General features: G+C 58.9%; 1 protein-coding gene across 2 annotated transcripts in view; it reads right to left on the bottom strand.

Moving 5' to 3' along the window:
* Positions 1–13,659, bottom strand: part of MACROD1 (mono-ADP ribosylhydrolase 1) — a 200,523-nt gene that overhangs the window by 7,213 nt on the left and 179,651 nt on the right. For both annotated transcript variants that reach the window (XM_065552980.1, XM_008179657.4), the window contains one exon: positions 6,777–6,893. In XM_065552980.1, the coding sequence (XP_065409052.1) occupies positions 6,777–6,893 (117 nt within the window). The remainder of the gene's footprint in view (positions 1–6,776; positions 6,894–13,659) is intronic.

Below are 13,659 nucleotides of genomic sequence, written 5' to 3'. Positions count from 1 at the left end.
CTGCAACGCTGACCACAGAGACCTGGCAGCTCACTGCATGAGTGACAGGGGGTTGGATTTGAAGCTGGGGCATGGGAGGTGGGAGCTGCAGGGACTGGGGACCACCCCATCTACTTCATATTCCTGACACACACATGCAGCGAGTGCTGAGCCAGAGCCCAGCAAAGGTCAGAGCAGTCTTTTCTCCCCATGCCCTGCGCCCACCTGGCCCTGCGACTGGTTTGATCTTAAACCCGGGTCTGGAAATGTCTTGACAAGATCCCCCAGTGCCCTCTGCCCCTTCCCCAGCTGCTGCCCACCCCCAGGCCCAGCTCTGCTCTCTTGGGGGCAGCATGGGATGCAGAGCCCTTCCTAACCTTTGCCCAATCTGGGTGGAACCCAGGAATCCTGAATCCCAGCCCCCTGCTCTGACCCACTTGATCCTACCTGGAGCCAGGCACAGAACCCAGGAGTCCTGGCTCCCAGCCCCTCCCCCCATACACCCCTTCTGACAGTCCCCAGCAGCCTGTGGGCTCTGGCAGTGACTCGTACCACCCAGGGAGGTGCTGGCTCCATTCAGCTGAGGCTGCCTGGCTGCTGTTGTCTTGCTGTGTCCCTGGGGCAGGGGCTGAGGGGCCCAGTCCTGCTGCTTGTGTAAATGCCAGTTGTTCCAGCGTGAGTGGGGCCCCGTTGGGCCGGGCACTGCCCAGACCCTGACTTAGATCAGGGCTCCACTGTGCCAGGCGCTGCCCAGACCCTGACTCAGATCAGGGCTCCATTGTGCCAGGCGCTGCCCAGACCCTGACTGAGATCAGGGCCCCAGTGTAGCAGGGTGCATTGGGAGCTTTGAGGCTCAGCTACTTTGTTATTGTAGGGTCTTTCGGGAGCATGCTGCTGTGTTTTAATGGTGGCTCCCTAAATCCCCCTGCGGTACAGATGTGGCAGCAGGAGCAGACACGCTGTCAGGTAAGGGAGTGAGGTTTGTGGGGGGAGGGGGCAGCTTTTTCTCCTGGGATCCAGCACGCTGCTGAGCTGCCCAGCCCACTACCTGTAGCACAGCACCCCCTTGTGCTGTGAGGCTGCGGCCAGCTCTGGGAGGGCACAGCGCTCCTGCAGCACAGAGCAGGCACCAGCTCTGAGGGCAGCACTGCAGGGGGTGGTGGTGGGGTGAGGCCCAGGTTTCTGTCCCTGGCACTGGGGGCTCTAGGAACTCCCCAGCCCTACGGGCACAGAGAACAGGCTCCCGGACGCCAGCCACAGGGAGAGCCGAGCTGTGTGGGACATTCAGTCTCAGCAGGGAGACGGGGAGGCTTGGCAGGAGGGGTCCTTTTCAAGGCTGCAAGGGGGAGACATGGCTGGGAGGGGCATGTGCAGTGGACAAAGGCCAGGGAGGGAGGGGAACCAACTCCTCACCTCGTTGGGGCAGGCGATATACTGCCAGGTGCTCTAACCACTAGACCCCACTCCCTTCCCAATGCAAGGGATGGACCAGGCGGGGAGTGGAGAGTGCCAGGATGGGGCCATAGGGGGATCCCTGTGACACTGCAGGTGTGGAAGAGCCAAGAGGGCACGGGGGCACATAGGGGCAGTTCAGGGGGTACAGAAGACACAGAGTGGCAGTGCAGGGGATACAGAGTGGTAGTGGAGGGGACACAGGGGGATGCAGAGGGCACAGAGTGGCCATGCAGGGGACACAGGGAGGCAGTGCAGGGAGCACAGGGGGTGCAGGGCCATGGGGGGTTCAGGACTATACCCTATCCCTTCTGGCGGAGTGAGGGGGTGTCTCTCTCTGCCCTAGTTATTTATTGGCCCCATCATGTTATTTGTGCATCGTATTAGATTTTGCTCTGGGTTGATTCTGGATGCACCCACCCCTCCCCTACATGCCTGCCTGTCCCTTCTCCTCGCCATATCCCCTGCCATATCCCCCGGCTCCATCCATCCCTGCCCCCACCCACCCCGACAAGCTCTGGGGCTGGGAACTCCCTCCAGGAGCTGCTTTGCAGAGTGTGTGTATGTGTGTGTGTGTGTGTGAGAGAGAGAGAGAGATCTGTGTGGGTGTGAGATCAGCGTGTGTTATCAATGTGTCTGTGTGAGACCAGTGTGTGTGTGTTTGTGAGAGAGAGAGGGAGAGAGATCAGTGTGTGTGTCATAGAATCATAGAATATCAGGGTTGGAAGGGACCTCAGGAGATCATCTAGTCCAACCCCCTGCTCAAAGCAGGACCAATCCCCAGACAGATTTTTTTACCCCAGTTCCCTAAATGGCCCCCTCAAAGACTGAGCTCACGACCCTGGGTTTAGCAGGCCAACACTCAAACCACTGAGCTATCCCTCCCCCCTGTCAGTGTGTGTTAGATCAGTGTGTGAGAGAGATCAATGTGTGTGCATGGGAGATCAGCATGTGTATGTAATCAGTATGTGTGTGATCAGTATGTGTGTGTGTAATATCGGTGTGTATGATCAGAGGGTGAGATCAGTGTGTGCTTGTGTGTGAAATCAGTGCATGTGATCTCTATGTGTGCATGTGTGCATGATCAGTGTGTGAGATTGGTGTGTGTGATCATCAGGGATCCTAGTTTTCCATGATAAAAAAGCCAAAATTCTCTGATAAAAAACCATAGAAATAGTTGTTTTTCCATGATTAAAATTAAACACAGAACTTTAGTTCCCCTGCCACAATATATACAGGTATCAGTTGAATACAATTTTTATTGGTATACAGTAGAACCCCGTACAGGGCCGGCTCCAGGCACCAGCCGAGCAAGCTGGTGCTTGGGGCGGCAGATTGAACGAGGCGGCATTCCGCCCAATCCTAGGGCCAGCCGCACGGCCGCTTTTTTTTTAAGTGTGTGTTCCGCTCCGGGCTGCCCTGTAGTGGGTGGTGGGGGCGGCGGCGCGGAGGACGGGAGCGCCCTGCAGCAAGCCTGGCAGGGCAGCCTGCGTCCTTCCCTCCCAGCTGACGGGAGCTGTGCAGAGCCCTCCCGGCAGGGGGCACGGCCGGAGGGGCCGCGTGGCAGCGCCCTGCTGAAGCCCTGGCCGCCCCCCTTCTCTCTCTCCCCCCACTCCCTCCCCCTCCCCCATATCTGCAGCGCAGGGAGTCCCCCTGCACCCAGGCTCCGGCCACGCTGCAGGGTTTTTTGTTTGTTTGTTTGTTTGGGGTTTTTTTTGCTTTGCCGTTTTTTGACGCCCCTGGGTTGTGGTGGTTTTGGGGTTTTTTTGCGCTTGGGGCGGCAATAAAGCCAGAGCCAGCCCTGACCCCGTAGAGCTGAGCCTCCATTATCCGGCTCTCTGGATTGAACCAAACCACCAGTCTGAGATCAGTGTGTGACTGTGAGATCAGTTTGTGTAAGATCAATGTGTGTGGGATCAGTGTGAGTCGAGATCAGTGTGTATGTGAGATCAATGTGTATGAGTGTGCAGTACATGTGATCAGTGTGTAAGATAAATGTGTGTGAGATCAATGTGTGTGAGATCAGTGTGTGAGTTGAGATCAGTGGGTGTAATATAGATGTGTGTGTTTGAGATCAGTGTGTATGAGATCAGCTTGTGTAAGATCAATGTGTGTGAGATCAGTGTGTGAGTTGAGATCAGTGTGTGAGAGATCTGTGTGTGAGTGTGCACTGTGTGTGATCAGTGTGTAAAATCAATGTGTGTGAGATCAGTGTGAGTCGAGACCAGTGTGTGTGAGATCAGTGTGTCTGAAATCAGTGTGTGTGATCAGTTTGTGTAAGATCAATGTGTGTGAGATCAGTGTGTGTGTGTGAGATCAGTATGTGTGAGATCAGTGTGTGAGTGTGCAGTGTGTGTGATCAGTGTGTAAGATCAATGTGTGTGAGATCAGTTTGTGTAAGATCAATGTGTGTAAGAGCAGTGTGTGAGTGTGAGATCAATGTGTGAGTGTGAGATCAGTGTGTGTGAGATCCGTGTGTGAATGTGAGATCAATGTGTGTGAGATCAGTGTGTGTGTGATCACAACCCTACCACTCCCCTGCCCACGCCATTTGCACAGAGTATCGCTGCCTGCCCCACATCATGCCTCTCCCTGACAGCCCGGTCAATAGCACTTTGCATTTGCTGCTCTTGTCTATAATATTAGCCTGATAAATAGAGTGCTGTTCACCCCCCCACCCCCGGGATGTTATTGATAACACGCATGGCCGGCAGCCAGGGGCCTGCACGACAGATCTCCCCAGTGCTGCAGGTGGTGCTGGGTGGGGGGCTGTAAGGAGCTGCAGGGTGCAGGGGGGGTTCAGTAGGAGGCGCTCTCCCGGCTCACTGTCAGCACTGGCCCCTCTGCCCCAGGATGGTGTTGGGAGGAGCTGTGCTGCAGGGAACAGTGGGGGGCATCTCCTTCCCTCACTGCCTGTCCCAACGGGCCTTGCAGATCAGCATCGGCTGAGACCTTCCTGCACCCAGTGTACGTGTCTGTGAGAGGGCGGGATGGGAAGGAGTGTGTATGATATCATGGTGTGTGTAACATCTCGGTTGCGGTGTGTGCAGTGCCTGGCACAATGGGGCCCTGATCTCATTCAGGGTCTGTGCAGCGCCTGGCACAATGGGGCCCTGATCTCAGTCAACAGTCCTTAACCAGAAGAGCTTACAATCTAAATACACAGGGACTGGGTGGGAAAACAGAGTTGCACAGAGGGGAATGGACTTGCCCAAGGTAAATGGCAATAGAACCCAGGCATCCTGACTCCCAGTCCAGTGCCCCACCCTCTGGGCTGGGCTCAGCATAAAGACTCCAGCCATTTGCAATAACCCAGTGGGGTTGCAGCCCCCCACATTGCAAAGCCCTGCTGGGGAGCCCCCCGGGCAAAGCGCATGATGCTGTGCATGGCCCCCTCTCCCAGGCGTTAGTTGCACGTCATTCTGTGATGAAGCTGGTGAGACTTCGGGGGAGGAGTTGAGAACACCCCCCCCTCCCCTGGCAGATCTCATTCCTGCCCCCTCCCTTCCAGCCGGATCATGGTGGGGACCCCAGCTCTCTGTGCCTCTGCTCTGGGGGGGGGAATGCACAGCTCGGGGGTGGGGAGTCACCAGCTACCTGGGGTCTCCTCAATCCAAAGTTCTCTGATGGCAGTGAAGGACAGACCCCCAGGGGTACAGCATGGGGGTGACACTGGGGAACCCTGCCCACGCCTGCTTTACACCCCCCCCCAGGTTTACACATGCAGAAGTACTGCTTTCCATACACACTGACCCACTTGAGGTGCACACTGCTTTACACACACGCTGCTCTACACACAGTCACACACACTGCTTTTTATGCACACAGTCACACACACAATAAGCTGTGGAACTACTTGCCACAAGATGTCACTGGAAGGCAGCAAATTCACAAGGAATAACAGGAAGGGCTTTAGAACAGGGAGCCAGGACTCTTGGGGTCACGCCCAGCTCCGGGAAGGGAATGGAGTCCAGTGGTTAAAGCAGGGGGCTGGAAGCTAGACTCCTGGAAGGGAGTGGGGCCTGGTGGTTAGAGCAACCCCCAGCCATGGTCTGCCTTGCAGGCCTCCTGACCCGAGGGTCTGGCTGGGCATATGGATGTGGCCCCGCCTTCCCTTGATGAGCACAGCAGAGCAGCTGGCTGGGCCACTGCGGTGCATCACCATGGGGCTGGCTCCGAAACGCAGGGGGAGGATCACGCTGCTTCTCGCACCCACCCCAACTCCACAACCTGACACCCCCCAAGTCCACAGTCTGACAGATCCACCCACACAGCCAACCTGACCCAGCTTTACACACACCCCATTTTATACAGACACACCAGGACCCCCTCTCATCCACACCCAATCACCCCCAGCCAGATTTCCCAGTGCTCCGCTCCCATTCAGAGCTGGGATTCTCTCGCCAGCCCCCTCCAGCTGGCCCCCAGCCGGCCCAGCTCCCCCCACTGAGGGATGGCACCAGGCAGCGCGGGGCTGTTTCTGCCACATCTCTCTGGGGTTCAATGAGGCAAATCCCCCCAGACACAGCTTGTTTTCCACATGTGCTTTTGCTGGCGTGCAGGTGCTGAAACTCGGGGGTGGGTGTACACGTCTGTGTGTGTTGACAGCCTGTGCATGAACCTCTGGGATTGTGTGTTGTGCAGGTGTGGACATGCAGGCAGGGGTGGGTGTATGTGCAGGACCAATGTGTGTGTGTACATGCGCAGAAGTTTAGGCGTGTCTGTCACACAGGGGCTGTATAAGCAACCAGCTGACTTGCTGGGACTCAGGTCTCCTGCTGAATTCACACAGACACACTCTGCCCAGCTCCGGGCATCTGCGCCCTGCTTCTCCTGCCACATCTGTACCAGGCAAAGTGCTACCCAGGAGTGTTTACACCAGTATGTCCAGTGACTGCACAGAGTCAGAGACCCAGATCTCTCTGTGTCAGGTACCTAAACGGGAGTATCAGAGCAATTGAGATACATGTCTCCTCAATTCCCCGCCCCCGCCACACACACACTGTAATGTGTGAGGCCGGGCAGTGCTTTTTCCCTGTTATACAGATGGGAAACTGAGGCATGATGATTTGTCCAGGGTCCTACAGGAAGCCTAGGGCTGAGCAGGAATTTGAACCTGTCTCTCCTAAGCCTCTGGCTATCCCTCTACTCAGTGGGCCAGGCTTTCTCTTCAACAGGCCACCCCTTCTGCACCTGATTCCCTGGGGAGCTGAACCTGTGACATCCTGTGCACTGCACAAAGTAGCAATGGGCGCGGCCCCGACCCCACCAAGCCACAGCACCACAGTCTGGCCTGCTGGACCCAACGGATGCTACAGACAAGGCCCCCGGCCGGTAACACTCACATTTGGCTGGGAGCCGGTATCCACAGCTGAGCTTGGCTTTCCCTGTCTCACACCCGTTCAGGGATCGGCATTCCTCTTTGAGCAGCTCCCCGGCAGCCCGGTGAATGCACCCGTCCACTGCAAGGCAGAGAGGAGGCAAAAGGTTATCCTGGCATCAAGCAATATAGTCAGGGGCACAGTCCCACCAGTAATGTCACCGCTGGGCATGGCAGGGTGCAGTTCCGCCTACTGCCACTGGGGACTTCTGGAGCTGCTGCAGCCCTGCAGGGTGCAGTACTGCCTGCTGCCACTGGGGGGCGGTCAACATAAATGGTTAACTGCCCTGTTACTGCTACCAACATAATACCCTTAGCCTAAGAGATTTCGGGGCTGAAGGTCCAAATCTAGGGTGACCAGATGAGAGGAAGAAAATATCGGGACCGGGCCGGGGGGGTGGGGGGCGTTGTCTGCCGGCAGAGCAAAAAAAAAAAAGCCGGCGGAGCCAAATCTTGGGACAAATTGCGTCCCGACCAGAGATCGGTCGGGACGAGGGGCCAACACCTAAAAATCGGGACAGTCCCAATTTTATCGGGACGTCTGGTCACCCTATCCAAATCCCAGCTGATGATCCCTGGAAGGTGATGGGGGTCCTTACAGATATTGAAGGAGCATCGAGAGGCCACCCACTGAGGTCAGGGCCCTGTCGGGGGTGCTGCAGACATAGGGAGAGATGGTCCCTGCCCCTGAACTCTCACAGTCTAAGTGGACAAAGGGTGGGAGAGGGAAACAGGCACTGAGGGGGAAGGGACTTGCCCTAGAAGGTTAGTGGCAGAGGTGGGAATTCTGGCTCCCAGCCCTCCTGCTCTAACCACTAGAGCCCACTCCCCACCCAGATCTGGGAATAGAACCCAGGAGTCCTGATTCCCAGCCCACTAGATAGACATCTCCCTTTGCTGTCCTGCCACAAAGAAGCCAGAGACTAAAATCTTTGTTTAACAGGGATAGTCCAGGGACCTGTGCCACCATCCTTCTGCTAGAGGATAAACCCACTGGCATCCCCACCCCGCATAGCGCTGGCTGTTTGAATGCACACAAGTGCCCACATCCCCCACAGCTGGGGGCTGCTGGGGGATAGAGACCCTAACCTGGTTGGCCATCCTTCTTCAGGCCTCCAATCCTATTACAGATCTCAATCTGTTAGAGCTAATGAATCCTGTCCCAGTCCCATTCTCCGCCGTCCATTCTCCCCCCAGGGAGGAGTAGGTGGATGGATCATAAAAATAAGCCGAAGCAGATTATAATTATTTTTTGAAAACAATCCCCCCTTTCCAGATTTACTGAGCGAGAGAGATTTACACACTGATCGGGGGATTAGCAGGCAATGGAGGTGTCGTCCATGTGTCAGTCACTGCAGCTGTTCTAACCACTAGTCATCACTCCCCTCCCAGATGTGGGATAGAACCCAGGTGTCCCAACTCCCACTCCCCTTCCCTCCCAGAGCCAAACATAGATTCCCTGGGGTCCTGACTGCCCATCCCCCTTCTCTAACCATTAGATCCCCTCCCTCAGTGGGATGGGGCAGGGATGCCCAGGCGGGCGGGTGGGAGGGTGTTGTCAGCACCGAGTTCATTACAGTGACACATTGATTGGGTGTCTCCATTATTAGCTCGTTGCCAGTCCATCCTGCGATCCATAAAGCAATATTTCACCCGCTGGGCCTGATGGGGGGCAGAGGGGAACTGGGCTGGATTGCAGCCAGTGCTGGAACATGGCACAGAGCACTAGGTGCGCTGACAGCTCCCTGGGTGTGTGCATCTGGGGTAGTGTCAGGGCGTGGGCGTGAGGGGGTGGGAGTGGGGTCTAGTGGTCAGTGCACAGTAGGGGCACGTGGGGGATAGAAGGGGGATGGAAGAAGCTGGGGGGGCCAGGAGGAAGGGAGTCAAGTAGGGAATGGGTTTTGGTGCCAGCAGGGGCTGGGTGATGGGGCGGCAGTGGAGAATAGGGGGATATGGGATTGGATGGGAGATGGAGGGCAGGTGATGCTGCCAGGGGGACACAGTGGGGGATGGGCAGCAGTGGGGGGCTGGCAGGGACAGAGGGTTGGGTGCCAGTGGGGGAGACAGTGAGGGATGAAGTGCAGGAAGGAATGGGGGGCAGAAGTTGGGGGCTGGAAGGGACAGGGACACCAGTGGGACATGGGGGTTGGGTGCTGGTGGGGTTGGGGTGGACAGTGGATGATGCAGCTGGGGGAGGCAGGGGGTTGGATGCCAGCAGGGTTGGGGGACAGTGGGGGAGGGGGGTTGGGTTCTGGCTGGGTTGGGGGACAGTGGGGGATGGGGCGGGGGGACTGGGTGCCAGCAGGGTTGGGAGGGACAATGGGGGGGCTGGGTTGGGAGGAACAGTGGGGAGGGGCTGGGTGCTGGCTGGGCTGGGAGGGACGGGGGTGTGCTAGGTGCTGGCTGGGTTGGGAAGCACAGTGCGGGGATGGGTGCCGGCTGGGTTGGGAGGGACAGTGGGGGGGGGGATGGGTGCCAGGAGGGTTGGGAGGGACAGTGGGGGAGGGGTTGGGTGCCGGCTGGGTTGGGAGGGACGGGGGGGGGTGCCGGCTGGGTTGGAGAGAGTGCGGGGGGGGGGGGCTGGGTGCCGGCAGGGTTGGGAGGAACAGTGGGGAAGGGCTGGGTGCTGGCTGGGCTGGGAGGGACGGGGGGGTGCTGGGTGCTGGCTGGGTTGGGAAGCACAGTGGGGGGGATGAGTGCTGGCAGGGTTGGGAGGGACAGTGGGGGGGTTTGGGTGTTGGCTGGGTTGAGAGGGACAGTGGGGGGGTGCCGGCTGGGTTGGGAGAGACAGTGCGGGGGGGGGCTGGGTGCCGGCTGGGTTGGGAGGGACAGTGCGGGGGGGGGGGCTGGGTGCCGGCTGGATTGGGAGGGACAGTGGGGGAGGGGCTGGGTGCCAGCAGGTTTTGGGGGGGGCTGGGTGCCAGCAGGGGTTGGGAGGGACAATGGCGGGGGTTGGGTGCCAGCTGGGTTGGGAGGGACGGGGGGGCTGGGTGCCGGCAGGGTTGTGGGGGGGCTGGGTGCCAGCAGGGGTTGGGAGGGACAATGGCGGGGGTTGGGTGCCAGCTGGGTTGGGAGGGACGGGTGGGGGGCTGGGTGCCGGCAGGGTTGTGGGGGGGCTGGGTGCCAGCAGGGGTTGGGAGGGACAATGGCGGGGGTTGGGTGCCGGCTGGGTTGGGAGAGACAGTGCGGGGTGGGGGGCTGGGTGCCGGCAGGGTTGGGGGGGGAGCTGGGTGCCAGCAGGGGCTGGGAGGGACAATGGCGGGGGTTGGGTGCCAGCTGGGTTGGGAGGGACGGGGGGGCTGGGTGCCGGCAGGGTTGTGGGGGGGCTGGGTGCCAGCAGGGGCTGGGAGGGACAATGGCGGGGGTTGGGTGCCAGCTGGGTTGGGAGGGACAGTGGGGGAGGGGCTGGGTGCCGGCAGGGTTGGGGGGGGAGCTGGGTGCCAGCAGGGGTTGGGAGGGACAATGGCGGGGGTTGGGTGCCGGCTGGGTTGGGAGAGACAGTGCGGGGTGGGGGGCTGGGTGCCGGCAGGGTTGGGGGGGGGCTGGGTGCCGGCAGGGTTGGGAGAGACAGTGCGGGGTGGGGGGGCTGGGTGCCGGCAGGGTTGGGGGGGGGGCTGGGTGCCAGCAGGGGCTGGGGGATGATGCTTTGGAGGCCAGTTGTGCCCCCGTTCCCGCGGCAGGCTGCGCATGGAGGAGCTATTTTTGGAAGCTCCTGGCCCCGGGGGAGGCGCCTGTCATTTCCACTCTGCACAGCGGAGCTCTGAATCCCCCGTCCCCACCTGAGGTTATTTGCTGCTGGATTCATAAACCCCCAGAGCGGGAGTGGGGGGAGAGCACCCCTCCCCCCAAGGTCTCCCAACCCATCCTAGAGACCCCCCCCACACTCATCCATCTCTCTGCTGGGAAATGGCCTGACTCACCAAACTTAGCTCCCCTCCCCAGCCAACCAGTCCTCTGCCCTAGGCCTGGATCTGAGACAGGGATGACAAGAGGGGAGAGACTCCATGTCTCATTTCCCCCAGCCAGCCCATCCCCCTCTGCCTGCATTGGGGACAAGCCCCCTCTCCCCCCCAGATCCATAGGTAGATCACTCTAGCCAAGGAGAAGATACAATGTTGTGCCACGTTGTGTGGGTGTGTGAGGAGCCGGCGTGGGCCTGTGGGTTGGGGGTTACCTTTCCTGCCTTAGCCCCGAGGCTGCACAGATCTCAGCTAAAGCCTTCATGACCCTGCAAAGCCACATTCCTACCGAGAGCTTCTGGCGGGAACCAAGTCAAGGCGGCTGGACGCCAGGGGAGCCCTCGTGCCAGGAATGAGCACGGGTCAGAGCAATCGCAGGGCACACTCCAGTGTGTGTGTGTGTGTGTGAGTGGAAATCCCCAGCATGCATTGCAAACCAGGGGCTACAATCCTGCAAAAATATACTGCACCTAGTACCCTGCACCGGCCACTGAGATGCAGCCACCTCTGAGGTGGAGCCGGGGGTGGGTTGTACAGAGATCCCTGGGGGACGCAATTACTCCAGTGAGATGGGAGGGGAGCAAGTCCCCAGGGGAGGTGTGGGAGTCTAGCACAGCAGAACTCAAGCACCCTAAGGATGAATGGCCCCCATCCAGGCTCCCTTAGGGAAAGGTACTTGCCTGACCATGCTGCAAACAGCCCAGAGTTGGGGACAGAACCCAGGAGTCCTGACTCTGGGCTGATCTAACCCACTAGGCCCCTCTCCCTGCCCAGAACTGGCGGTAGAACCTTGGAGCCTTACTCCCAATCCCACAGCTCTAACCACTGGATCCCACTGCCCTCCTCCTTGACATGCGCCTTGTTAGTGTGAGCTCTTTTCCCATTGCTCCCCAGTTTGCCTCCCCCCCCCCCCCCCCGCCCCGCTGAGCCTGCTGGAATGGGTCCCCGGATGGCGACTGGAAATGACAGCTGCAGAAAGGAGAGCGGTGCCTGGGAAAGGGCAGAGTGTGTGTGTGTGTATGTGTGCGTGCGGCGTGTGTGTGTGCACGTGAGATCATGAAATAAACAACCACACAAGTGCTCTCTGTCTGGGGAGTGGATGATGTGTCTGGTGCACAGACAGAGAGATGGAGACAGACGCACAGACAGAGCCACTGCGGGGTGGCCTCTTGGTTCTGATTTGCAAACCCACAAGGGGTCTGTAGCACCCTCCTGTTAAAACACCCGCCCCCCTTCCCCGCCTCGTGCAGGCAATATCCCAGCCCTGCAGATTCTGAGGAGATGGGAGGATCAGCAGGGACCCCCATGGGATGACCGGGATCCACGGAGTGGGGCTCAGTAGGAGGTGCTTCCCCCCTCCCCCGCCACAGTGAGTGCAGACCCCAGTGCCCACGGCAGTGCTAGGAGACACTGAGCTGCGGGGAGCAGAGTCAGGGCTCAATAGGGGGCTCTGTACTATGGGAATCAATACTGATCCCAGTGTCTCAGTCCCATGTTATAGCCACTAGACCCTACTACCATTCCAGAGCCGGGAACAAAACCCAGAAATGATGACTCCCAGCTGCCCCTGTTCTCATCCACCAGACCCCATGCCCTCCTGCAGCTGGGGACAGAACCCAGCAGTCCTGATGCCCAGCCCCCAGCTCTAACCAGTAGATCCCACTCCCCTCCAGATAGCCAATGCAGGGATGACTGACCAGGCTTTGGCATGGTTGCACACAGGTCCACTGGGGTCAAGGCACAATCCATTTGTCCTAAATTGTCCAGAATCCCCCTGGGAATGGCTCCCCCTTCGTGCCCTGTAGAGCAGCCATCCACCCACGGCTCAGCCAGGGAGCGTCTGATTAGGCAGCCTGGTCTGTATAATGAAGACCCTAATCCCATCTGAAGGGCAGCGCAATGGGATAGTGCCAGTAATCCACTTCCCCCTTTATCCCTTACATAAGGGAATGGACCCCGGAGCCATCTGTCAGCGAGGGATTATTCCCGCTGCAATCTCATCACAGACAATTACGGCTCTCTCCCTCCCTCCCTGCGGCTGGGGTCCGGGCAACCGGGAGCCAGGCACGTAACTGTGCATTACAGGATGTGCAAGGGAGGGACAGATCCCCACGGCCCGTGGTCAGCACCTCAGAAACACAGGCCGTACAAACCGACCCCTGCTCTCACTCACTGCACCCCACTTCCCTCTCGGTGACACCTCAGAAACACAGGCCGTACAAACCGACCCCTGCTCTCACTCACTGCACCCCACTTCCCTCTCGGTGACTGGAATGGAACCCAGGAGTCCTGCCTCCCACCCCCGCTCTAACCAACGGACCCCACTTCTTTCCCAGAGACAGGAATGGAACCCAGGAGTCCCGCCTCCCACCCCCGCTCTAACCAACGGACCCCATTCCTTTCCAAGAGGTAGGAATGGAACCCAGGAGTTCTGCCTCCCACTCCCACTCTAACTATTAGACCCCACACCCCTCCCAGGAGTCCTATATTTCCTTTCTGAGACTCCTGACCTGCTCCCTGTGATTCCTCATTTTGCACTGTTTAGCATGGAAAGACCTGGACCAGATCCTGCCCCCCACTGGGCTAGAACGGCTAATTGTTTAGGGCCAGATCCCCAGCTGATGCAAAGAGCCCAGTCCATGGATGTCAATGGAGCCAATTTACACCGGCTGGGGATCTGACCCATTGACACCAATAGAGCTATGGCCAATTTACACCGGCTGGAGGTCTGGCGCACTTGGATAGTCTCTGCTCACCCTGCCAGCCCATGCTGCCCGTGGGCAGGTACCCTTCATGCCATGGCATCTCTCCAGCGGGGCTTCCCTTCTCTAGTCCTTTGCCCAGGGGATGCCATTTCCAAGGGGGAAGCCATGCCAGAGACTTGCTCTA

This window comes from Chrysemys picta, chromosome 7 (genome assembly GCF_011386835.1).
Source record: "Chrysemys picta bellii isolate R12L10 chromosome 7, ASM1138683v2, whole genome shotgun sequence".
Lineage (NCBI taxonomy): Eukaryota > Metazoa > Chordata > Testudines > Emydidae > Chrysemys > Chrysemys picta.
The sequence above is the reverse complement of the archived record's forward strand: the minus strand, read 5'-3'. Positions and strand labels throughout refer to the sequence as shown.